General features: G+C 47.4%; 1 protein-coding gene across 1 annotated transcript in view; it reads right to left on the reverse strand.

Moving 5' to 3' along the window:
* KIAA1614 (KIAA1614 ortholog) overlaps positions 1-25762 on the reverse strand; it is a 377026-nt gene that overhangs the window by 48230 nt on the left and 303034 nt on the right. The window contains exon 7 of the mRNA XM_078643502.1: positions 9529-9808. Within this exon, the coding sequence (XP_078499628.1) occupies positions 9529-9808 (280 nt within the window). The remainder of the gene's footprint in view (positions 1-9528; positions 9809-25762) is intronic.

A 25762-nucleotide genomic window follows, 5' to 3' on the forward strand; every position in this document is an offset into this window, starting at 1 on the left:
AAAGGGCCAGAATCTCTTGCTTCTGGCGACGTCCTGGTGTGGACAGGTGCAGACGGGCTTGCCTTTGGCACGCCGCCGGTGTATCCGCTGCGCGCTCCGCTTTGCAGGGTCATTTCTGTTGGAGTCAGGCTGAGCACTAGACCACTGACCAACCGGAAGTGACTGCTTCTCTCCACTCAAACAGGATTAGGACCCACAGTGGACCGGGGAAGAGAGCCGGAGGTGGGGCTAGGCAGAAAGTAACAAAAGTGAGTGATTCCTGGTGTTTTTAAAACCATGCAGCAGAGTACAGTGTACAGAACTAAAATATATAATACTTTTTTTCAAACAAATGCAACACCGTAATAAGCGTCAGCAACTAGAATAGCATTCACAGCACACTACCTCATGCGCGTCCGCTGCGCGCTCCGCAGGGTCATTTATGTTGGAGTCAGGCTGAGCACTAGGCCGCCGACCAACCGGAAGTGACTGCTTCTCTCCACTCAAACGGGATTAGGACCCGCGGTGGACCGGGGAAGCGTAATAAGCGTCAGCAACTAGCGCAGGGCAGAGATCAGCATTCACAGCACACTACCTCATGCGCATCCATAGTCTGAATCTCTTCCATTTGTTGCCATAACATTTTCTTGTTGTTGGCTGCCTTGCTTCATTTAAGATCTCCATCGCCCTTCTTGACATCTTGAGGTGCCCACTTTCTAAGTCTTAAGGAGCCATGCTGCCAGGTTGAGGGTGTTTGGTTCCAGGTTCCACACTTGTCCCTCTTGTATCGTGAAGAGGTCTTTATATGCTAGGAGTGGGATGTACTGCCCGTGAGATATTTCCATGAGGTCTGAGAACTATGTCTGTCGAGCCCATTGAGGGGCTATCAGGAACAGGTTGACTTGTTCCTGTCTGCATTTCTGGATTACCTTCGGTATTAAAGGAGTCAGAGGAAAGGCGTAGGCAAATTTCCTTGACCATTTTATTGACTAGGCATTCCCCAGTGACTCTGGAAGGTAGAACCTGGATGCAAAGTTTTGGCATTTTGTGATCTTTTGTGTCACAAAAAGGTCTACTTGTGGAGCCCCACAGATCTGGCAGATCTGTTTTGACACTTCTTGTTTTATTTCCCACTCATTTTTGTTGTTTGCCTTCCTGCTTAGCCTGTCCGCTTCTGTGCATTCTTTTCTTGGTAGGTGCACTGCTCCTATTGATACCTTGTTCGCTATTGCCTATCTGCATATGTCATCTTCCAGGGTTGATAGGGGGTAGGATCTTGTCCCACCTTCTTAGTTCAAGTAGTGCATTGTCGTTGTGTTGTCATTTGAATTAAGATCATCCTCCCTGTCACATGTTTCTGAAAGGCCTTCAGTGCTAGAAAAACAGTTTTCAGCTCCAGCACATTTATGTGTTGCACCGTCTTTTGGGGGTTCGAGACACCCCTGACATTCAGCTTACCCATGTGAGCTCCCCATCCCATGTGGGATGCATTTGTTGTGATGGTCATGAAGGGAGTTGGTGATTTGAATGGTTTTCACACTGTTAGGGTTTTGCGGTTTCATCATTGAATCTCTTTCTGAACTTTGTTTGTAACACCCAATAGATCTTCCCAACTCCAGTTTGACTGTGACCATTGCTGCTGGGCCCATTCTTGTATTGGTTTTATGTGTATTCTTGCATGTTGTACCAGGGAAATGCAGGAACCTATCATGCCCATCATTTTCCCCACTGCTCTCATTGTCAGACGTTGCCCCTTCTGGTAACAGCAACTTTGTTCTATGATTGCTTCGATCCTCTTGTCCACTCGTCTCACTTTGGCTGTCTGGGTATCCAAGATTGTCCCCAGGAATGTTTTCCTCTTGTCCGGGATCTGAAATTACTTATCGTATTTGCTGGAGAAACATAGGGGCTTATTTACAAGCCCCTTGCGCCGCCGCTGCGTCACTTTTTCCCCTTTTTAAAAATGAAGTACCGGTGGCGTAAGGGGCTTGTAAATAAGCCTCCTAGCGTGTTAGGCCTTTATCACCTTGTTGATGTTCTTTTGCATTGACTGCTTGTATTGGCTTCCACCAGCCAGTCGTCTAAATATGAGTAGATGTGTATTCCCTGACGCATTAGGTGCTACTGGAGCTATGCATTTTATAAAAACTTGTGGTGTCGATATTATTCCCAATGGTAATACTTTGAATTAGTAGTGTGTCTTGTCCACTACAATTCTGAGAAATTGTCTCTGAGGTTTGTTTACTGGTATTCCCAGGTAGGCATCAATGCATTCTATGGTTGCCATGTAGTCTCAGTTCTCTATCAGGGGAATTACCTCACCTCCTGTAGTGCTGTGATCTTGGATATTTGCGTTTTATGAAATTGTTTAATGCCCTCAGGTCTAGTATTGGTCTTAATGTTTTCTTTGGTTCGGTATCAGGAAAGTTGTTGTTCCTGGGAATTAATTCTATAGCCTTTTTGCTTAACAACTCTTCCACTTCGTGTAGTAATCATTGTTGTTAAGTCTCTCTTTCTCTACTTTAGTCTTGGTTTTATATTGAGTACCCACTTGTAGGAGGTAATTCTCTTCCATTCTTGTAAGAATCCTCAGATTCTTCCTCCTACTGGTGACTTGAGTAGGAGGGTTTCTTGTGGGCAGTCACTTGGTGGTGTGGTTCTCTCTTTCAGGGTTCCGCCTCATCCTCTTCATAGATGATAAAGGATTGGCTTGAGCAGTACTGACATTATGAGGCAGTGGTGGGTTCACTTCGTAGGCTGCTGCAGCCTATGTGGGATGTGTGATTGCAGGGTTCCCTTGGCTGGGGTTGCTTTCTTTTTCTGGGCCAGGCCTCCACGAAAGTTCCCCTTGCATTGAAGCGCTACATTGCCCTGTCCTTCTCATTGTCCTTTTTCATGCATTGAAGCCCTTCGCCCACCGCCTCTCCAAATAGGCGGTCTCCTGTGAAAGGCATATTGATGATGGCTGACTGGAACTCTTGCTTAAATCCTGAGATTCTCAGCCAATCGTGCCTGTGCAATGTTGTGGCCTTGTAGAGATTTCTACCAGCTGTATCTGCCGCATCCATGGTGGATTTCAGGCATGTGTTGGGAACTGTCTTGCCCTCCTGCAACACTGCGTTTGCTCTCTTTTTGAACTCCTCTGGGAGATGTTCCATCAGCTCCTCCATTTTATCCCACGGTTGATGAGCATACCTATTTAGTAGGGGGTTTGAGTTGGCTATCCACCGCTGTTTTGCGGCTGACCTTTTAATTTTTCTCCCCACCATGTCTATTCTCTTGTTCTCCTTGTCAGGAGATGATCCAGTAGATGTGGGTGTATAGTCTCTTTTCCGTTCCGTTGCCACGATTTGGGAATCTACTGGCACATGTCCCCTGATTTAAGGTGGTTCTCTTGATGAGAAGGAGTACTCCTTCTCTACCTTGAGGGTTATTGCCTTAGTCTCAGCTGGCTCCTTAAATGCCTCTCACCCCTGGTCTAACATGCTTGGGGCATTGATAGAAATGGGGTTCTTTTTTGCTTTAGTAACAGGGCCTCTGCTTTGGTGATTTTCGGCATTGGCGCAGAGTGGCTCTTCAACATCATCATGGCTCCTGTCTTTAAAGGACGGTGTTGAGCTGACTTTCGCAGATGACGCTGAACTGGCTTTCACCATCTCCCTCCCATGCCTTTGATCCTCTGTCGTGATTAAAGCAGGTTTTGCCTCCATCAGTGTCTTTTGTCTTGGACTTCGTTGTCACTTGACAGGCCCAGGTCTTTTAGGGACTATCGCTTTCTATGTGGCGATGACATTGTGTGGTGTGCCCACCTCTGCTTCTTTGCCGTAATGGTTTTGGGCAGGAACTCTGCGAACGCCGCACAGTCCTTTGGGCCGTGCTCCTTAGGGGAGGCATAGGTTAACTTGTGTCTTTCCTGTGAATATTTGTGGTGGCACTTAGGGCAGAATCTAAAGGGGACGTCACACAAGGAGGGGTTTAAACTAAAACAGCTGACGACGCACGTCCATGAAAAAAAAATAGTAAGAAAGAGACATCATAGAAACTTTTCCGGACCCAACAACTAGCTGGCAGAATAATGCACAGCATGTAAATCCAGAAAAGATTCACCCTGTAAAACCTATATTATTTTCTCACTACTATGCAATATGGGAGTAGTGGTAGTTATTTGCCTAAGAGGTTAGCAAATGATATCCTCACACGTACTAGAGCCTGGTTACTAAACAAATTTGTATGTGCATAAGATTGTGAAACTCAATTAATTAAGAGAATTTTTGCACATGTTATAGTTTTATTAGCTTATAGCTATCATAAATAAACAATAAATAGCTAGTTGATAAAACAAGCATTGAAAATGCAATAGGTCTCGCCCTCATTAAAGTTAAGCGTTGCTTTTATTAGTGTTTTTCAAACTTTCAAGTACATAACATGCATATGTATGCATGTATTTATATAGATATGCAGATGTATATATATATTTATATATGTATGTATATATATATATACACATATACATATATATAAATGCATATGCATATATATATACATATATATATATATGCATATGTGTGCGCGTAGAGAGAGGTAGAGAGGTAGAGGTAGAGAGGTAGAGAGTAGTAGAGAGAGAGGTAGAGAGAGAGGTAGAGAGTGAGTATTAGAGAGTGTGTAGTAGAGTGAGTAGCAGAGAATAGTAGAGAGTGAGTAGTAGAGAGTGAGTAGTAGAGAATAGTAGAGAGTAGTGAGTGTGTAGTAGTGAGTGTGTAGTAGAGTGTGTAGTAGAGTGTGTGTAGTAGAGTGTAAGTAGTAGAGTGTGTGCAGTAGAGTGTGTAGTAGAGTGTGTGTAGTAGAGTGTGTAGTAGAGTGGGTAGTAGAGAGTGAGTAGTAAAGCGTGTAGTAGAGAGTAGTAGAGAGTGAGTAGTAGAGTATGTACTAGAGTGTGTAGTAGAGAATAGTAGTGAGTGTGTAGTAGAGAGTGGAGTAGAGTGTGTAGTAGAGAGTAGTAGAGTGAGTAGTAGAGAGTGAGTAGTAGAGTGTGTAGTAGAGAGTGTGTAGTAGAGAGTAGTGAGTGTGTAGTAGAGTGTGTAATATAGAGTGAGTAGTAGAGAATAGTAGAGAGTAGTAGAGTGAGTAGTAGAGAGTGAGTAGTAGAGAGTGTGTAGTAGAGAGTAGTAGAGTGAGTAGTGTAGTAGAGAGTGTGTAGTAGATAGTAGAGTGAGTAGTAGAGTGTGTAGTAGAGTGTGTAGTAGAGAATGAGTAGTAGAGTAGAAGAGTGTGTAGTAGAACGTGTGTAGTAGAGAGTAGTAGAGAGTGTGTAGTAGAGAGTGTGTAGTAGAGTGCGTAGTAGAGAGTAGTGAGTGTGTAGTAGAGAATGTGTAGTAGAGAGTGTGTAGTAGAGAATAGTAGAGAGTAGTAGAGTGAGTAGTAGAGAGTGTGTAGTAGAGAGTGTGTAGTAGTGAGTAGAGTAGTAGAGAGTGTTTAGTAGAGAGTAGTATAGTAGAGAGTGTGTAGTAGAGAGTGTGTAGTAGAGAGTGTGTAGTAGAAAATAGTAGAGTAGTGAGTGTGTAGTAGTGAGTGTGTAGTAGAGTGTGTAGTATAGAGTGTGTAATATAGAGTGAGTAGTAGAGAATAGTAGAGTGTGTAGTAGAGAGTAGTAGAGTGAGTAGTAAAGAGTGGGTAGTAGAGTCGTAGAGAGTGTGTAGTAGAGAGTGTGTAGTAGAGAGTAGTGAGTGTGTAGTAGAGAGTGTAGTAGAGAGTGTGTGGTAGAGAGTGTGTAGTAGAGAATAGTAGAGAGCAGTAGAGTGTGTAGTAGACTGTGTAGTAGTAGAGAGTGTGTAGTAGAGAGTGTGTAGTAGAGAATAGTAGAGTAGTGAGTGTGTAGTAGTGAGTGTGTAGTAGAGTGTGTAGTAGAGTGTGTGTAGTAGAGTGTAAGTAGTAGAGTGTGTGCAGTAGAGTGTGTAATAGAAAATAGGGCCTGTCGAACCGACAGTCATTCACTCATCCATTCCAAACAAACCATCCATCCACCCAACCAAAAATTGCCCATCAATCCTTTACTTCACCCATCCTTTCATCCTCCTGGCCACCCATCTATGCATCTGTCCATTTATCTATTCATCCTTTACTTCACCCATCCATTCATCCTTCTGATCACCCACCCCCATGCATCTGTCCATCTACCCAGTGGCCCATTCACCCAACGCAGGTTTTCATCTTTCTTACTCCGCGTTGAGCTGGTATAAAAATGATACTTTAAAATGGCGTCTTCTTTGTGCACAAGCGCTCGTGATGGCAGGCGAGCCCAAAGGACCACAGCCCCTTCTTCATCCATGTTGCTAAGAACAGTGCACTTGTGGACAACCACAGCCTGCATGACACGCACAGTGCAGGCTGTTTGCCAACATTGATATCAAGAGTGCAGCACGTAGCTGTCACCTTCAGGGCACACCAGGAAGAGAGATTCTTGAAGCTGGGTGTTTCGGGGCTAACATGCTGCGGAATGGAGAGGGAGAAGTCAACGGAAAAGTTAGATTCCCAGGTAAGAGCGTGAATCTCTCATGGAGTCCGCCACAGAGTGGTGAAACACTTGCACCTTTTCACCACGGTTGGAACCATTCACCTTCAGCTGAAATAGAAACATAAATGGGGGCAGAGCTAAAGATGCCATGTGCGGCTTGGAGGGGGACAGAGCAGGAGGGCGACCTGGGACTGAACGAAAATTGAGCCAGTTGAACCGACAGTGAAACCACAGACCATCTCAAGGGCACAGGACTGTTCACTGCTGGGTCCACAGACGAGAGATTCGCACGGACAAATATCTGGCAGAGATGTGCAAGAATCGAGCAGAAGTCTGGTGAGTCCCTCAAACTGCTCACGCTGCCCGCCCTGCTATCACAAGCCAGGCTGGAGGTCGGTGCACACAGCCTGTCCTCCTATCACAGGCCAGGATGGGGGTCTGTGCACACCGCCTGTCCTGCTATCACCAGCCAGGCTGGTGGCTATAAGAGGTCTGTGCACACTGCATATCTTCCTATCACAAGCCCGGCTGGTGGTTAAAAGAGATCTGTGCACACGGATGAGAAACTATACTATAACAAAGTCTACACGAGACACACAACTTTCGTAGAATGTCCGCTGTCCCAGGTGTGCAGTGAAGAACTGACTCCACTCTGCAGCAGCAGGGACTAGTGATCGCAGTGCCCTCCTCTCGGCTGTACTCGCTGCTGTGGTGCTCTGGATGCCGTCAAAGGCAGCGGAGAAGCCCCAAAAACCAACCCCACATCCCTTCCCTGTCGCAGGGTCGCGCCGGAGCTTATCTTTATGGGGCCACGTGTTTCAAACACATGGCCCCATAAAGATAACAAAGCTTTTGCGACCAATGTAAATCAGACGAGCCCATCCAAGTGGGCCGTCTGAAAAAGAGAAAAGAATACGTCACCATGACCTCTTTCCCAATGGCTGGCCACCGTTTAGCATAAGCGGTGACGCCGGCCAATGGGAAAGAGGGGAGGGGCTTAAAGCCCGCTAGTGAAAGCTCCTCAAGATCATAAGATCTCGCAAGCGAGACTGCGCATGCGCAGCCATCGCAGGCAAAACGTAATGACTGAGATTACTTCAAGAGTGTTTCTAGCCTTCAGCATTAACTATGTAATGTTTGTGCACCACTGAAAGAAATAACATTGGTGCTGATGAAAATATGCTAGTACACCAATGAAATGAAGGTGAGAGTTGATACACATAGCAGAAGGAATTTCATGATTATTTATCAGATACAGCACAATAACTAATGGGCACCAGATTCCAAACTGGAGACATTGTGAGAAATTTCCCTGCGTTATGTTAGTTGGATGATAGCGCAATGAACCTGAATAAAAAAGGAAAGGCAGTGCACTCCTCATAGATTTTTAATGAAGGTGTCTTTGATGAGGAAGTACTGAATGGCGATAGTGCATTTTGTTAGAGAAACTTCTGCCCTACTCTGGATATAAAAAATACAGATAGAGGTTTTTCCATCAAAGTGATTGTATCTTCCAAGAGAGGAGCCATTTTGATAGAGGCATTTTTTGGAACACAATCCACCAATTTTCAACAGGTTTTTGCTCATAATGGGGCTGGCACTGCAATGCCCCACCGGCCCTGTGAGTGGGCTCTTTAATGGCTGTGATGAGGCGTGCAGGTGTGTGGACAACGTGGAAAATTGTGGTGAAATGTGGAAGTGATCTAAAACTATCTAGAGGGTACTCAGGGATATGTTTATTCAAGGGACCCTTTGGTAGGGTTAAAAACAATTAAGTGTAGTTGGTCAACGCAAGGTTATGAAGCGTGACTATCTGAAATGTGATGTATAAAACTTGAGGTCGGCATGTTTTACACCTTGTTGGTCCAGGAGGGATCTGTGGTGTTTCTTGAGGACCAAGAACAAAATAGATACCCAACCCTGAGTCAGGGCGGGCAGTGTATAGTGAGAATTTGGTTATATGTAACCATTGGTAGTGGTGAAGCATGAGGTCAATAGTACCTAAGTATGGCTCACCCTGTCATGTTTCCATATTCCAACCCCATTCACCAGGACAGCAAGTGCTTTAGGCCAAGCAGACGACCTGTGTTTTTTTCAATTTCTTGAACGCGGAGGATCGCTCTAGGCCTACCCTTCATCCTGCCTGCCTGATAATTACTCACAAAGTTGTGGTTTAATGTCAGGAACCTTAGAATAGTCTCCTTATCAATATGGGGTTGTGTCCTTGGATCTTTGTGACACCATACTTACCTTTCCTTCAAGTACGCAACTTCCCATGGTGGGTCTTTTATTAAGTTAATTCTGCCTGATACAGTGGAGCACCAGTCATCCTAGGTAGGACAACTAGTCCCTCATGTCTGGCAGAGTCAACGATGGTCTTTGGTGCAGCAGATGTGGAATCTTACAGCCAATATCTCCTTTCCTCTAAACTAGAGCCATGATGTCTAGTCTATTTGACGTTTCCTGTAAGGGAAGCAGTGATCAGAACTTCTTATACTATTTACTTATTAGAGAGTTTAATGGAATGATTTGTATCTACTTTCGGCTGAGAGTTCGAAAGAGGAAGAGTCAAGGCATGAATACATGGCAGAGCGGGAAAACACTAAGGCAGAGCAATTTGTGTTGTGCAGCAGGAACTACCTCTTGACAATGCACCCTTCACAGATGGACTCTTCCTAATATTACATGTCCACAAGGGCACTGTTCCCAAAATTACACTATGACATATAACTTCCTCCTACCCAGCATAGTGGACAAGAGATTAACATTGCATTCAATGAACAACTATGCTTTCCCAGGTTGTGACTTAGTAAGTTTCAGTCACATTGTAAACAATTTAGAAACTTGGTTCATGTGTTTGCCATGCCTATATAAGTTAAAATGGACACAAAATATATATTTTAAATTGTTTTCATTAAATTGCTAAAATTATGCTAGTTCAAAATTAACTATACATTTTTTCAAATCATTATTTAAGAAATGAACATTTTATGGTCATTGTTTTACTGGGTCTTTGTTAACCTTGATCACAAACTCACCAAGGACTGTAGAGACGGAGTCTTCTTCATGTCGTGTGCGGTGCTGTCTGCTACTGGCTTTGGCATGGCTGCAGGTTTCAATTTCGCAGGAGCAGCTCCACTGGCCACGTCTGGGGTTGCAATGTGCTCCAGGCTTGCAGAGCGTCCTCGGCCCAACTTTTGCTGTGTTTTTTGGCCAATGGCAGAAAAAAACTTTTTAAGGCTTGTAGCTGAGCCACTTCTTTTCCTGGCCACTGGTTGTATTTGTTCTCCTTCCCCTGGAATGCTGACCTCTGTTTTTCTGAAATGTGAGAGAGTGGAAGTGTTAAAGAGACTGGAATGACTACAAACCAGAAACAAGCATTTACAATGCAATGGTTTCGCCTTTGGAAAGTGTTGGTTTTGAAAACAGATAAATAAATGGCATTGTCATTTACATTGCCATTAGCTTAATCTCTGCAGTCACTCTGCAGTCCCTAGCACTCCATAGCACTCCCTAGTCACTCTGCACTCCCTAGCACTCCCTAGTCACTCTGCACTCCCTAGCACTCTGCACTCCCTAGTCACTCTGCACTCCCTAGCACTCTCTAGTCACTGTGCACTCTCTAGTCACTCTGCACTCCCTAGCACTCCCTAGCACTCTGCACTCCCTAGTCACTCTGCCCTCCCTAGCACTCCCTAGTCACTATGCACTCCCTAGCACTCCCTAGTCACTCTGCACTCTGCACTCACTACTCTGCACTCACCACTCTGCACTCTCTACTCTGCACTCTCTACTCTGCACACTCTACTCTGCACACTCTACTCTGCACTAACTACTCTGCACTCACCACTCTGCACTCACCACTCTGCACTCACCACTCTGCACTCTCTACTCTACACTCTCTACTCTGCACTCTCTACTCTGCACTCTCTACTCTGCACTTTCTACTGTGCACTCACTACTCTGCACTCACTACTCTGCTCATTCACTCTGCACTCACACGCTGCACACTCACTACTGTGCACTCACTACTCTGCACACTCACTACTCTGCACTCACTACTCTGCACTCACTACTCTGCACACTCACTCTACACACTCACTCTGCACTCTGCACTCACTACTCTGCATACTCACTCTACACACTCACTCTGCACACTCACTCTGCACACTCACTCTGCACTCTGCACTCACACTCTGCACTCACACTCTGCACACTCACTACTTCACAATCTGCACTCTGCGCACTCTGCACTCACACTATAATAATCCTTATGTCCTGTAACCAAGGGTTTGTATGTTTAATACACCCCAGCACTGCCAGTCACCAGCGGTTCAGTGCCCCTTTGGACGCCGCACAACAACGTGAACACAGTGTGCTCTGAGGGCAGGGGCTTGTCCCGGCTGAGAAGGGAGGGGGCATTGAAACTACAAAGAATTGTTGATCCTGTACAAATCCGGGCTGACGTTCTTTACAGTGCCTAAAACAAATCAAGAGCAGCTTTGCGTGGTTAATGAGAAATCTACAACCGAGAATCCCCATATAACTGTTTTATTTTTCTTGTTTCCCTTCGTGATTCGAGCAACGCAACCTTGACCCCCAAACACTTTTGGACGAGTAAGTACACCCCGGTGAACAAATGAAACCCGTACCCCCCCACACACACCAACCACCCTGCTATCATTATATGTGGGGGTCGGCGATAGTAAGCGCTTGGCTGTTGATTTGAATTGCTTTTCACATATTTTATACTAAAATCCCGTTGTTTGTCATGCATTTATTTGCCTCTAAAAACAGCTGCAAAATGTACATAATCTAGGCGGAAGGGCAGGGCGCGGACTCAGTTGATGCAGGTAAACAGTTGGGCGCACTTGCAAGTCCACAGGAGAGAGAGACTTCTGCAATAAATGTGTCTGCCCAACGTAAATACAAAGCGCCATTAATCTCACTTTTCGCCCAGTTGCCTGCCATTGTTGACGAGAGTAAGTGACGCATTAGAATTGACTGTGGTAAGGGACAAAGTGCCCTCCCAGCTTTACCTAGGCGAGTGACCAGTCTGCAATGCATGCATTGTTTGCCCTTTGAACAAGCCCTGCCCCAGTCACAGCAGAGCCATCAAGACTGAATGGTCCCCCCCCCCCCCTCAGAGACGGTGTTTAATGTCACCAGCCCCCAAAGCACCTCCGGACATAAATCGAACTCTCCATCTAGTGCGTCTTGTCCTTTCTTCCCATGCGATTGGCAGAACCTCCCACTTATGTGTGTGCAAGCAGACCACAAACCCTCCTCACGCGTTTCTGGGAAGCTAAACCTTCCTTCCCGAAAGTCCAGTCACCAAAGATCAGAACAGTGACAGACACCATTTCGGAACTATTTGTATAGCGCCTTCCCACCTCTTGCGAAGCACTGCCCACTTACACTGCATGTATGTCATGCAAATAACTCTGAAATCCTGGCAAATACAGCCGATAAAACACTGGGTTTTGCTCATACTGCTATTATCGCCAGGAAACTACTCATCAGTTCCCCAGATTAAAATATACGGGGGATACATACGAGTTTTACCAACATTCAAAATGCACACTGAGGTCAAGAGGGATGAATGAAGATGAGGAAGATGGGGCACTTTTTACGCAGAAAAAGCAGCCCGGGCCTTCTTAAAAACAATCACAAACGCCCACCCACGGATTAGGACATCCAGGCCTGCCAGCTTTGAGATCTGTTGCACCCTGTGAGGCTACGAAGCACAGCGGGACCTTGGAGGGGGCGGGGCACAGAACCCGTCTCTGTCTGAGCAGTCATAGGGGGGCCTTACTAGGGACTGGCCGGTCCCAGAGAGAGAAAGGCGGGGTCTCAAGTTCTTCAATGAGTGAGCAGGTATAAAGAAAGGGGTAGGGACTTGAGCCCAATGCTGCCCGAGAAACCCCTCTGTACTCTCCTAAAACATTAAGTCATCTGAATCCACATTCCACGACCAGGGCTTATTTATTATGTGATAAAGCGCTGACGTCCCCCAGCAGGGCTTCAGAGCGCTACACTTCCGGTGGGTGAGGAAATACCAGACAAAAATCAATCATGTGCTGACTAGTGACAGAACACGCCAACTATTATTTACACACGGACAGCGGGAGGGGGGGGCGGGAACGGGCTCACGAACAGCGGGAGGGGGGCGGGAACGGACAGTGGGACATCGCGCAACCCACCCCTGCAAAGGACACTTACGAAATGGCGAAAACAAAGCTTACAAAAAAAAACACGCCCACAGCCGCATGACGTGGGCAAAAGCCTAAAATTCTCGGGAACGCCCACGAATCTGCTCCGGCATTGACGGACAGATCTCTGTTCCAATGGCTAGCCTCCATTTATGGAGCTAGCCAATGGAACAGAGGGGCGGGACTACACACACATACTCTAGACATAAGATTTCGCCTGCGCGAAAAGCTGCGCAGTGCGCAGCTTTCGACAGGCGAAACCTTAAAAGGAAGAATCAGAGCAGTCTCAAGGGTGTAATGCCTCCAACAGCATAAGAGATCTCTCTTCTCTCAGACCGACCACCACCAGGAAGTGCTCTGACCACTGTAGCGGCTGCCATACTGAAAATTAAGGAGTTTTTTTTTATCCAATCTGAACATCATACATCAGCCTTTACTTACTGTTGACAGAGAAGAGCACTGCATTGCACAGGAAGCTCACTAACGTTTTCACAGGGTATCTTTGTTTGGTGATAGCAGTGTATTAGAGACCTCATATTTGGAGCAATTTTGCCTGTTGCTAGAATCTTACTTGTCACAACTGAGAAAACTTAGATGACGATGCCGGTCTACTCACGACAACATAGTTGGATAACGCTTGCATGTGTGGTGAGCCAACTGAAGCTACCACATGAGGGGCCATGTGCATACGGCGGGGGAAATAAGGTGAGCTCTGCTGGAGCCATTAGAAGTAAGAGTTTGTGATTATTATAGGGTTTTAGCATATTAGCATATGGTTTTAGCATTCATTAAGCTTTTGGAACAATATTCTGGAAAGAGTGAACATTGGAAACAAGTATTACAAATTCTAATAAATTGATACTCTTCAGTTATGAAAGTTTGGGGTTAAAGAGAATGTTTGATGCTGCTCTTTTAGTTGCAAAAACATTTTCAAAAGTTACAAAGGTACAGAGGTACCAAAAGTAGAATTCATGCTGCTGATTGAAATGATTGAAATGTAGTCATTACAGACCTTTTGCAGAAAGAGGAGGCTGTTTGGATAAGAATATTTACTTCTCGTCCAATTTCTTATCTTTGTTTGCATGAATAAATGCCTATATTACTCATTGTTTAGTCACTTAACACTGGGAATATGTCCTTATGTTTATTATTTTGGTCCCCACTCTCTCTCCCTCATTTATACTGTCCTTCATCTTCTTTACAGTAAAGATTGCGAACTATACGCTGTTGTGTTTATTGACATCACTTGTATAAATTCAAAAATAATATTAGGAGAATTTCTTGCACAGTTGTGTGTACCCTCGTGGGTCTCTAAAGATTCAATGTCCTTTCACCTAGAATGGAAAGGAAAAAGGGTCCCTGTCATGGCCTGTCTGCTGAGGAATACATTTGTTATGATGTATTAGAACATTGGAATGTTGGGAGCTCCATTGAAGACAATGGAGGGCTCCCTACTTCTACGGGCCGGTAAAGGCCCGCAGAGCAACATTCCAATGTTTTTACAATGGCCTCTCGGAGCTCGAGGGGCTTTAACTTCCCTCGAGCTTCAAGAAGTCTTTGTTTTATTTGTTAGAACGTTCTGCCCTCTAGAAGCAGAATGTTCTAATAGCCTTATAGCCCTTTGTAGCAGGGCTATACCAACTATTAAAGTCCCGCTCCCTTGATAAAGTCCCTCGCCTTCGGCTCGGGCCTTTAAAGCGGGAGCGGACCTTTAATAGCCGGTATAGCCCGCTACGGAGGGCTATAAGGCTATATTAAAGAGCGAATTGTGAGCATTGCATTGTTCCAAAATAAGGGGCATGAATTTCAAACATATGGGCTGACACGAACTTGATAACCACTGAAAGGCTATCCTGGGTTCTTTCAGGATGAGGATATAACTAGAAAACAAAAACAAAATGAAAGGTACCAACGTTCTTCAATAGTCTAACCCCAGCATAAATCTTGTTTTCTTTTATGGGATAGTAACTGAGGATTCGAATACTGGCAGGAGCTGGATGAAGGGTGTGTTACAGGGTTGAAAAAGGGTACTGCCCAGCTTGATTTTTGGGATCAAAAATTAACTGCAACAATTGTTTTTTTTGCATATGTAGCTAATAATTATTTCCTATTAGATTGCCCCAGACAAGAAGAAAAGGGAAACCTGGGAACTTGAAACTATGTGCTGGGTGTAATTGTGTTACACTGTTGACCTAAGACAGACAGGACCTGCGGGGACTCTACAAGTGCACTTAATCTGTGAATGATACAGGCAGTCTGGGAATCAAGCCAGGACATATGCTCCAGCACACCTTCCTATCAGAGGCATATTATTTACTTGGGGACGCAGTATTGAGGACAAGAGAAAATGTCTCCCCACAGAAATTTCCAATAACAAAATGACCATTGATGTATGAATGGGAGGGTCACTGCCCACCTCCCCCAAGGATAAACACTGGCCAAGGGTCTAAGAGTTGGTTGCTGGTGCCAAAGAGACCTTTGCGCCAGCCTGGGCTGCTTTGAAATTAAGGCCCTGTAATCCGTAGCTTCTCATGTTTTTGCTAAAGGGATGAAGGAGTTTATGGATCTTTGGGCCAGATTACATAATTTCCATTTGTGAGTAGGAGTGCACACCAACTTTTTGCCAAAGCAAAGGAATTTTGAGAGCCAATCTACGTACTAATAAGTCGGGTCACAAAATTTCAAAATATCATCGGTCTTAATCTGTATGGCTGGATGTAGATGGCCTGGCAGTTCGGGCTGGACTGTTCCCATTGGGCGCAGGGTCAGGACTGATTTGCATATGGCTGGGTCCAAACTGGAATGGCATGATGAGCAAACAAACAATGGATTTAGGCCAAGATCTTTGTACTGGGGTGAATGTATGACATTGTTCTGCATTCTGTCCATCAATTGTTCTTTTTGCATTGGATGGAGATGGAGGCCTGCCGGATAACTGCGAAAGTAAACTTTTTTATTAAATGCAGCCTGTTTTGATTAGAGGAAACTGGATTGCATTTAAAAGTAAAGTACTTAAGTTTGTTTGTGAGCTCACACTGGTTCCCTGGCCAGACTGGCGACCAACAAGTTTTGGCAGCAGCAAGCTCAGCTTTGGGTTTACTTCAACGTCCTGTAGTCTGTGGGGACACGGTAGCTGCCTGAAACTTGCTGGCAGTCAGGACTGTATTTCCCACAATGCACTAGACCATTTACTTTAGGGTGATGCCTCAGCGAGCCAAATGGCCAGTGATTCTTTGGTTCCAGGCGAGTGCTTTACCTGCGGGCTGCAGGGGATTAGTACCTCTAGTTCAAGGGAGTCATGGTGTTGCATTTGACTTTCAGAGGGATTCCTCTTTCCTTTGGAACCGGTCTCTGCATGTGTCTTGCAGGGTGGTTGCAACAAGTGCAGGTTATCGCACCTTGGCTTTGTGCGGGTCCTGAGGTTGCAGACTCGGGTCTCTGCTTTGTACTTGGTTGCAAGTCGATCAGGTTTGAGGTTCTTGTGCCAGGGGGCCCCATAAATCTTAGATTTAGGGGCATTCGTGGTGTGGGTGTGGAGGAAGTTGGGTTTCTGTTGCAGTAAGACCCCCCCTTTTTGCCAGATTTCTGATGCACTTTGCCTTAATATGCCCTGGGTCCCTGCCAATCAGGTACCCAGGACCTGTGTTCTTTTCCAAAGCTGTACCTTGTACCCCCAACTGGCACCTCTCTGGCCACATGTCAGTCCCTTGTAAAAGGTACCATGGGTATCAAGGGCGGGGCATGGGTGACCAGGGAAGGCCTCTAAGAGCTGCAGCACGTCGAATATGCTACTTACCAGTATGCATCTGTTCTTGGCATGTAGAGCTGCTGACATTCATATCTATAGCATAGATCGCCGCCTAGTGTTGGGTCCGGATGATTGCACGCTGTTGTCCTGGAAGAGTCTTCGAAGTATCACGAGATAGGTGACTTCTCCCCTGGACTACAGTGCGCATGGGCATCGACTCCATCCCCAGATTGTTTTTAGCCATTGTGGCGAAGATGGAGTGTAACAGTGTGAGCGATGACCATGCTAAGAGTAAGTGTAAGTGCTGCAGCCGCTACAGGCGCCGGGGAGGAGGGCGGGCGATATGAATATCAGCAGCCCTACATGCCAAGAACAGATGCATACTGGTAAGTAGCATATTCGGTTTGAGGCATGTGGGCTGCTGAATTCATATCTATAGCATAGAATACATAGCAGTCCCTCCATTAGCGGCGGCCGCCTCTGCCAGCTGCAGCAGTCTGAAAAAGTGTTTTGAGAACAGCCTGCCCTACAGCTGCCTGCTGCTTGGAGTGCACATCTACACAGTAGTGTTTTGTAAATGTGTGTGGGGTAGACCATGTGGCTGCTCTACAAATGTCCTCCAAAGGGCTATTTCCAAGGAAAGCCATGGAGGCCCCCAACTTGCGGGTGGAGTGGGCTCTTGGGGGGATTGTTAAAGTGCGCTTAGCCTTTTGGTAGCAAATCTGAATACACTTAACGATCCACCTGGCTATACCTGCTTTGGAAATGTCGTTGCCTTTGTGTTGTGCGGAAAGGGCAACAAAGAGTTGTTTTGTCTTCCTAAACTCTTTGGTCCTATCAATGTAATACATCAAAGCTCTTTTGACGTCAAGAGTGTGGAGCATTCTTTCTGCCACTGTTTCAGGATTTTGGAAGAACACAGGCAGTTCAATAGTCTGATCAATATGGAACTGTGAAACCACCTTTGGAAGAAATTTAGGGTTAGTGCGCAGCACCACCCGGTTGGAGTGAATTTGTATGAATGGCTCTTGTACAGTTAGTGCCTGGAGCTCACTAACACGTCGCAGTGACGTAATGGCTATGAGGAAAGCCACTTTCCATGTTAAGAACTGAATCTCGCATGAATGTAGAGGCTCAAAAGGTGGCCCATTAGTCCGGTGAGGACCACATTAAGATTCCATTCAGGAGCAGGTGGGGTCCTGGGAGGAATGACTCGTTTGAGTCCCTCTAGAAAGGCTTTAATGGCAGGCACTCTGAAAAGGGAGAGATGCTGCCTGTTTTGGAGATAAGCCGCTATGGCGGATAAATGAATTCGAATGGAAGCATACGCTAGATTGCATTTGTAAAGATGTAACAGATAACAAATGATGTTGTGCGTGGACGCGTCAAGCGGGTCTATGTCGTGGTCTACGCAATAAATGACAAACCGCTTCCATTTTGCTGCATAGCATGCTCTGGTGGTGGGCTTTCTTGCCTCCCGTATGATATCCATGCAGTCTGGAGGCAAGTTGAGGTAGCCAAACTCTAAGACCTCAGGAGCCAGATCGCCAGGTTGAGCTGTTGTGGATCTGGGTGCTGCATGTCGCCATGGCTCAGCGTCAAAAGTCTGGGTGTGAGGTGCAGCCGTTGATGCGGTACCATGGAAAGGTCTAGAAACGTGGTGTACCATGGTTGGCGTGCCCATGTTGGAGCAACCAGGATGAGCGTCATTGAGTGTTGCTTCAGCTTGTGTGCCACTAGCGGTATTAGAGGTGCTGGGGGAAAAGCGTACTTAAATCTGCCTGACCAGTTAATCCATATCGCATTGCCCTGCAACTGTGGGTGTGGGAACCTGGCGGCAAAGCTTTGGCATTTGGCGTTTTCCCTCGTGGCGAACAGGTCTATCTCTGGATGACCCCACTGCTGGAAGTACGGGTGGAGTACTGATGGATGTAGCTCCCACTCGTGCATTTGGTGGCTGTACCTGCTGAGCAGATCCGCCATCTGATTGTCCTTGCCTGGGAGGTGTTCCGCCATGATGAAGATGTTCCTTTGAATGGCCCACTTCCACATGCTCTGAGCCAGATGAGACAACGGCGGAGAGTGTGTACCTCCCTGCTTCTGAATGTAGTACATTGATGTCATGTTGTCCGTCCGGATCAACACGATCTTGTTGCACAGATGTACCTTGAATGCCTTCATCGCCATGAAGATTGCCATCAGCTCTAGGAGGTTGATGTGCATCTTCTGTTGCTGCGTTGTCCATAGTCCCTGCACTGTGTAGTGGAGTACATGAGCTCCCCATCCCTGGAGAGATGCGTCCGTTGTCAGGATGATTTGTGGCACAGGCTCCTGGAACGGTCGTCCCTTGCAAAGGTTGTGTGGAGTCCACCAATGCAGAGAGTTGTATGCACGACCGGTCACCAACACTAGGTCTTTCACCTGTCCGTGAGCCTGAGTCCACTGATGTGCTAAGCACTCCTGAAGCGGACGCATATGTAGTCTCGCATGCGGGACTATGAAGATGCAGGAGGCCATCATGCCTATCAACTGCATGAACACTCGTGCCGGAAGCGAGTGTTGTGGTCTGAATTTATGTATCAGCAATTGAATGCTGTTGATTCTCACCGAGTTTGGCTGCGCTGTGGCTGCCAGAGTGTTTATTGTTGCGCCCAGATACTCCCGTACATGGGCGGGCTGAAGGTGTGATTTTGGGTAATTGAGTGAGAATCCCAGATCGTGAAGAAGGTGAATGGTGTGGGACATGTTGGCGGCGCACTGCCGGGCCGACTTTGCTTGGACAAGCCAGTCGTCCAGATAAGGATAGACGTGAACGTTTTGTCTCCTGAGGTGTGCAGCCACTGTCGCCAGGCACTTTGTGAACACCCTGGGCGCTGTAGTCACCCCGAAAGGGAGGACTTTGAACTGGTAATTCTGATCCTGAATAGTGAATCTGAGGTATTTTCTGTGTGACGGATGTAGCGGAATGTGAAAATATGCATTCTTTAGATCTAATGTGGCGAGGAAATCTCCCTGATTGAGCAACGGAAGAACCTGCTGCAGTGTGAGCATGTGAAAGTGTTCTGATAGAATGTACTGGTTTAGGGGTCTGAGGTCCAGTATGGGTCTGAGGGACCCGTCCTTTTTTGGATCAAGAAGTACAGGGAGTACACTCCTGTGCCTCTTTCCTCCACCGGCACGAGCTGGATTGCCCCTTTTTGCAGCATGACGAGTACCTCCTGCTGCAATAAGCGCAAATGCTCTGTGGACATAGGACGGTGTTTTGGGGGTATGTTGGGTGGAGTGGATGTTAACTCCAGACAATAACCGTACTGGATAAGCTTTCTGACCCACCTGTCTGTGGTGATGGATTGCCAGACCGGCAGGAACTGCTGGAGCCACCCCCCGACTGGTGTTGTATGGTCGGGGGGCAGTGACAAGGCGTCACTGTTTGTTGGTGGCGGAGGATCGGGAGCTGTTGTTTCCACGACCTCTACCTTTTGCGCTGTTTCCACGATAGCCACCTCTACTCTGTTTGTTGTACGTGGTTTGCGCGCCACTTTTATTGTACTGTGTTTGCTGGGACAGCTGGCCTCTGGAAACACCTCTATTGCCTGAGCGACGAATAGAACTACCCCTGAATTGCTGGGACTGGAGAGCCCCCATGGACTTTGCAGTCTCAGTGTCCTTTTTTATTTTTTCCAGGGTGGTGTCCACCTCAGGTCCAAATAAGTGATCAGGGTTTACAGGCAGGTTTAGGATGGTGGTCTGTATCTCCGGCTTGAACCCGGAGATCCGGAGCCAGGCCTGTCGCCGTAACATTACACTGGTGTTAATGGCCCTGGCCGCGGTGTCTGCTGCGTCTAGTGCACACTTAATAGAAGCATTTGAGATGAGTTTCCCTTCTTGAATGAGCATCTATGCTGCCTCCTTATATTCATCTGGCAAGTGTTGTAACAGGGTTTCAAGTGTATCGTACTGTGCCCTGTCATATTTGGCCAAGAGTGCCTGAGTGTTTGAAATGCGCCAGATATTGGCCGCTTGAGCCGCCACCCTCTTCCCTGATGCTTCTAGCACTTTAGATTCCTTGTCAGGGGGAGGAGCATCACCAGTAATTTGTGAGTTTGCCCTCTTCCGGGCATTAGAAACAACTAGAGAGTCCAACGGCAACTGGCCCTTGATGTAGGTAGGGTCCCCAGGCGCCGGCTTGTACTTTTTTTCAATTCTAAGGTTTATAACCCTGGCACGTGTGGGTTCTTTAAAAATGTCTGCAGCATATTTTAAGACACCCTTCAGCATTGGCAGAGTTTTTACGGTCTTCTCCGAGGTGGAAAAGGTGTCAAACAGAAAGTCCACCTCAATAGGGTCAGCATGGAGCTGGACGTCATGATTTTTGGCTGCCCTCTCAATAAGCGCATTAAATGCCGCTGAGTCCTCAGTAGGTGATGTTTTGACATTATACACTTGAGTGTCTGGGGCAGTTTGTGGATCCCCTGGGTCCGCAGCATCTGCCCATGTGTCATGTTGATCTTCAGGATCAGTGTCGGCAGGGTAGTTGTACTCATCATAGTCACCTTCCCCAGCCTCCACATCTGAGTAAGTGGGCGAGAGTGGAGCAGTGTCCTGGCCACGTGGAGGTATTAGTTCCACAAGAACGGGTGAATCCGTGGAATCCTTCTTCTTCTTTAAAGGAATTGTATAGGACTCCATAGGCTGTGCTGGTGTGATCTTTCGTTTGTAAATGGAAAGTTTACCGGTGTCGATGAATTGTTCCGACTGCTCCTCCAGCAGGGGTCGCCGATGTGTTGTGCCCACAACTGCAGGGGTAGGCTTCGGCCCCGCGGACACCTTCATGGACGCCTCGACAACCTTCTTTGGCGCTAACGCTTTCGGCGCCACTTTTGGCGGCAGCGTAAACTGGATCGGCGCCGTCGACTTTTGCGGTTTGGCGGCAGGCTTCGGCGTGGAAGCATCCTTCGGATCGACAGCGGAAGCTTTGTCCTTAATGCGTTTCAATGATTCCGACACCTGCGTCGTGAAGGAGGCGGACGGCTGCGTCGACTCAACAGGTGCCTTAGAGCCACCACCATGTCCGGACTCGAGGGGCGTAGTACTTTCGGCCTTGTCCGGCCGACGCGCAGGATCGACAACTTTTGTAGCTCCGAGTCCCTTGTCTTTGTTGACGGCCCTCGGCGCCAAAGTCTTCGGCTCGACGACCTTGACTAGTGCTTTCGGTGTCCCAGTCTTCGGCTCGACGCCCTTGAGCGACTTCACCGGTTTGACAACCTTTTTTGGCTTAGTCTGCACCGACAGGTCGGAAGACGTGGAGCCGACCAAGGCGACACGCGCTTTCGGTTTCGACGGCGCCTCTAGCACTTTCGGTTGACCAATGGCGGCTCCTTAGAAGTGTCCGTAGCCGGGCCCGGAGGCGCGACCGTGGAACTTGGTGCAAGATCTTGGGTAAGGCCATGTGGCGATCCCTCGACCTGAGCCGTAGATATTGTCTGAACGGGGCATAGCTCCTCGCTTGAGCTATCTTCCGTGGCCCCATAGGCCCCATCGTCGTCTCCTACCTCGTCGACGATGTCTTCTGCATCGAGCATTTCTACGTCTGCGTCGTAGTTGGAATCGATCTCGGCCGCTGGATTGGAAATCGGCTCTCGATCTTCCTGCTCGTCTGCCTCTTCTCCCTCGGTATCGAAAATGTTCACCGGGTCAGGTGCCGTCTGCTGGGCCTCCTGGCACGCCACGCGCCGAAGTCGAATCGTCTTCTGGGAGCGGAAACGAGAACAAGCCATACAGTTGGCTTCATCGTGATCCGGCGACAGGCACTTGTTGCACACCGGGTGGACGTCGATGTGGGGATACTTCGAGTTGCACAAGGGGCACCTTTTGAACGGGCTCCGTTCCATGATGGTTTGTCGAAGAAGGCCTGTAGCGTCGACCGGGCCTCGAGCACTGAAGAGTCATGCGACTCCTCTGGATGTTCGACTCGGGACCTGAGCTGGAACAGAACTGGGCACCGATCGGAAGACAATACCGACGATATAGGAAAAGGCCTTTGGGCCAAAAAGAAAGTTTCTATTGATTCCGAACTTGAGTGATCAAATATGCATCCGAACCCAATGGCGGAAAAAAACAATCTGGGGATGGATCGATGCCCATGCGCACTGTAGTCCAAGGGAGGAGCCACCTATCTCGTGATACTTCGAAGACTCTTCCAGGACAACAACGTGCAATCATCCGGACCCAACACTAGGCGGCGATCTATGCTATAGATATGAATTCAGCAGCCTACATGCCTCGAACATTGTGCCACCCTGAGAGGTCCTGTACCTTAACACACACACACTGCCATTGGAGGCTGCGTGTTTTGGTGCAGATAAAAAGTGAAGAGTCGACATGGCACACATACCTGTGTGGCATGCCGGCAAACCACTGCCTATGATAAAGGTAAGACACCCCTCTAGCTGGGTGCACTATACCACTGGTAAAGATACAGTTGTATGAGCACTGTACCCCTACAGTGTCTAAGTCCATTTTTAGACATTGTAAGTGCAGTAAAGCAATAAAGAGTATATGGTCTGGGAGTTTGGTATTACGAACTCCACAGCACCATAATGGCTTTACTGAATTCTGGGAAGTCTGGTATCAAATTTCTTAGCATAACAAAACCACAACTCACACTGATGACAGTGTGGGATTTATTATACAATGCACTCAGAGGGCATCTTAGAGATGCCCCCTGAAAAACGACCAGATTCTGGTGGGTTTCCTAACTGGTAAACACCAGCCTGCCACCACGAGACAGGTTTCTGGACCCTGAGATTGGAGCCTTCGCCCTGAGCCCAGAAACAAAGCCTTTACTGGGCAGAGGTGTTCACACCCCCTCCAGGTCAGGAAGAGACATCTGTGGCAGGGAAGCTTCAAAGGCCTTGCCGCCTTTGTAACGTGCCCCCCAGCCTCTCCTGCTATCAAGAGCAGGCCCCCTTCCTGTCTCCCCTCCTTTTCGGCGGGAAGATAGGCGGGAACAATTAGCACAGCCCAGAAGGTATGCCCACCTCTGCCAACCCCACCCCTCAGGTGGGGGAGGCGGGGTGAAGCCCACTCTTCAGTGCCCGCCATCTTGCGGAGGGCAGGCACTCTCCAATCAGGATTAGGGATTGTGCCCACTCCCCCACATGGGGTGAGCACTCCAAGGGTGTAGTCACCCCTAAGGTCAGTAGCCCATTGGCTACTGACCTTGAGACCTCACAAACGCCCCCAAAATACAGTACTTAGGGGATAGCCCTGAACCAAGAAGACAGATTCCTGCAACCTAAGAAGAAGGACGAAAGAACATGCCTAGCAGAGGAGACTTCCAAGAAGAACTGACTTGGCTCCAGCCCTACCAGTCCATCTAAGGTTTCCAGAGACCCTGCACCAAAAGTCGCCTTGTCCTGCAGCCAGCTACCTCCAGAACCCCTGGGAAGACTGACTGCCTACAACAAAGCAGCTATGTTCAAAAGAAATCCTAAGACAGAGTCTGAGCCTGCTGTGGACAAAGAAAACTGACGCCTGGAACCACCACTGAACCTGACGCCTACGGCCCGAATGTAGATGGCCCACCGGTCCCAGCGAGGTCCTCCAGCTCTCCAGAGTCCGAGCCCACTGTGGGTTGACCCCTCCAGGACTCCCCAACATTGCCTGCAGCCTCTGCATGGAGACCCCCCAACTGCGAGTTACCCGGTAAGGTAAAATCCGACCTCAAAAGACACCCCTGAATCGAGCCGCCCTGCACCCTGTGAGATAGAACCAGAGGAGCACTCACATCCCTGAACCCTCCAACTTACCTGCCTATCTGATGGTTTCTCCCGGAAGTCTTCCTGGACCGAGCCTGCAGCCAAAATCCAAAACCGGCTACTCCCGTTGAAAACAACAGGGCACCCGACAGCAAAACAACACCCTGCACCCGGCCGCCCCAGTGCTGCTGTGGGTGGACCTTGGTGCTAACTCGGAACCCCCCTTGCCCTGAGCCTAACACCAGGAGCTTTGCTCCCACAACCTTGTGGCCTGCTCGTCAGAAGCCACCAACCGGAGGCCCCCCTATCCCCATTGGATAACACTGGGCCTCAGCACTCTGCCCCTGCCGCCCTAGTGCCGCTGAGGGTGTTCTGAGAGTGCATCCTCGACCATGGGAGAACCCTGGTTCTAACACCAGAATACCAACTCCCACAAATAGGTACTTAGCTACAAACCGTTAACTTCATTTACTTCCATTGGATTGCATGACTGCTTTTCCTTGAAAATTCTTCTAAGTGTGGAGTTGGTTTGTATGAAACACTGAAAAACTGCAAATGTACTAAAAGTGAATGACTTACCTTTTGTCTAGGAAGTGTCTCGGTGTGCTACCTAAGCTTATCACACTGATTAGCAAAAGTAACTTGAAAAGTAATCCAAAAGTGCACAGTGATCTGTAAAGTAACTAAAGAGTAATTTCGAACAGTTGACATACCTGTAATTCAACCAACTGCATTTAAACCTGCGTTCAACGGTAAATCACTGCATAAGATTTTGCAAAACTATTATTTCACTTACCAGTAGCAGGCTGGACTTGGTTCTAGAAATAAAATAACTAAATAATATTTTTGATACAAACAAATTAGTCTGTGTTCAGTCTTTGAGTGTGTGACATCATTTCATGCCTTAGGGCTAGATGTAGGTGGGCTAATACCGGTCGGTAACGGCCGAAAATCAGCAAATTTCCCGTTACCGACCGGTATTTAGCCCTTTGAGGTTTAGGGGGCTGGATTTAAGGATTCGGTAAGTTACGATTCCTTATTTTAAGGAATCGGTAAAATACGGATTCCTTAATTTAAGGAATTGGTAAATTACCGAATCCTTAACTCCTATGTAGGGAGCACTCAAGTGAGTGCATTGTTGGTTTAAGGATTCGTTATTTACCACCAACTACAAGTTGGTGATAAATACTGAATACCTTTTAAAAAGCCATTTTGTGCTTTTTTTAAAGTGCCATGTGGCAGACATACATGCCCTTAGAGCATGTATGTGCGCCACATGTGCACACATGCACGATTCAGGGGTGCAACAGGGTGTCAAAGTGACACCCTTGAATATGCTCCCCCTATTACCGATTCGGTATTTACCGAATCGGTAATAGTGAATGGCTTCCAATTCATTCCTATGGGCCTCCAGGTACATAGGAATGAATGGGAAGGTATTCCTTATTACCGATTCGGTAAATACCGAATCGGTAATAAGAACTATCGTTACTTACCTGTAAACAGGTGGTTCTCCAGTATTGGTGTCTTTCATAGATTCACATGCTTGAAT

Source organism: Lissotriton helveticus, chromosome 1_1 (assembly GCF_964261635.1).
Source record: "Lissotriton helveticus chromosome 1_1, aLisHel1.1, whole genome shotgun sequence".
NCBI lineage: Eukaryota > Metazoa > Chordata > Amphibia > Caudata > Salamandridae > Lissotriton > Lissotriton helveticus.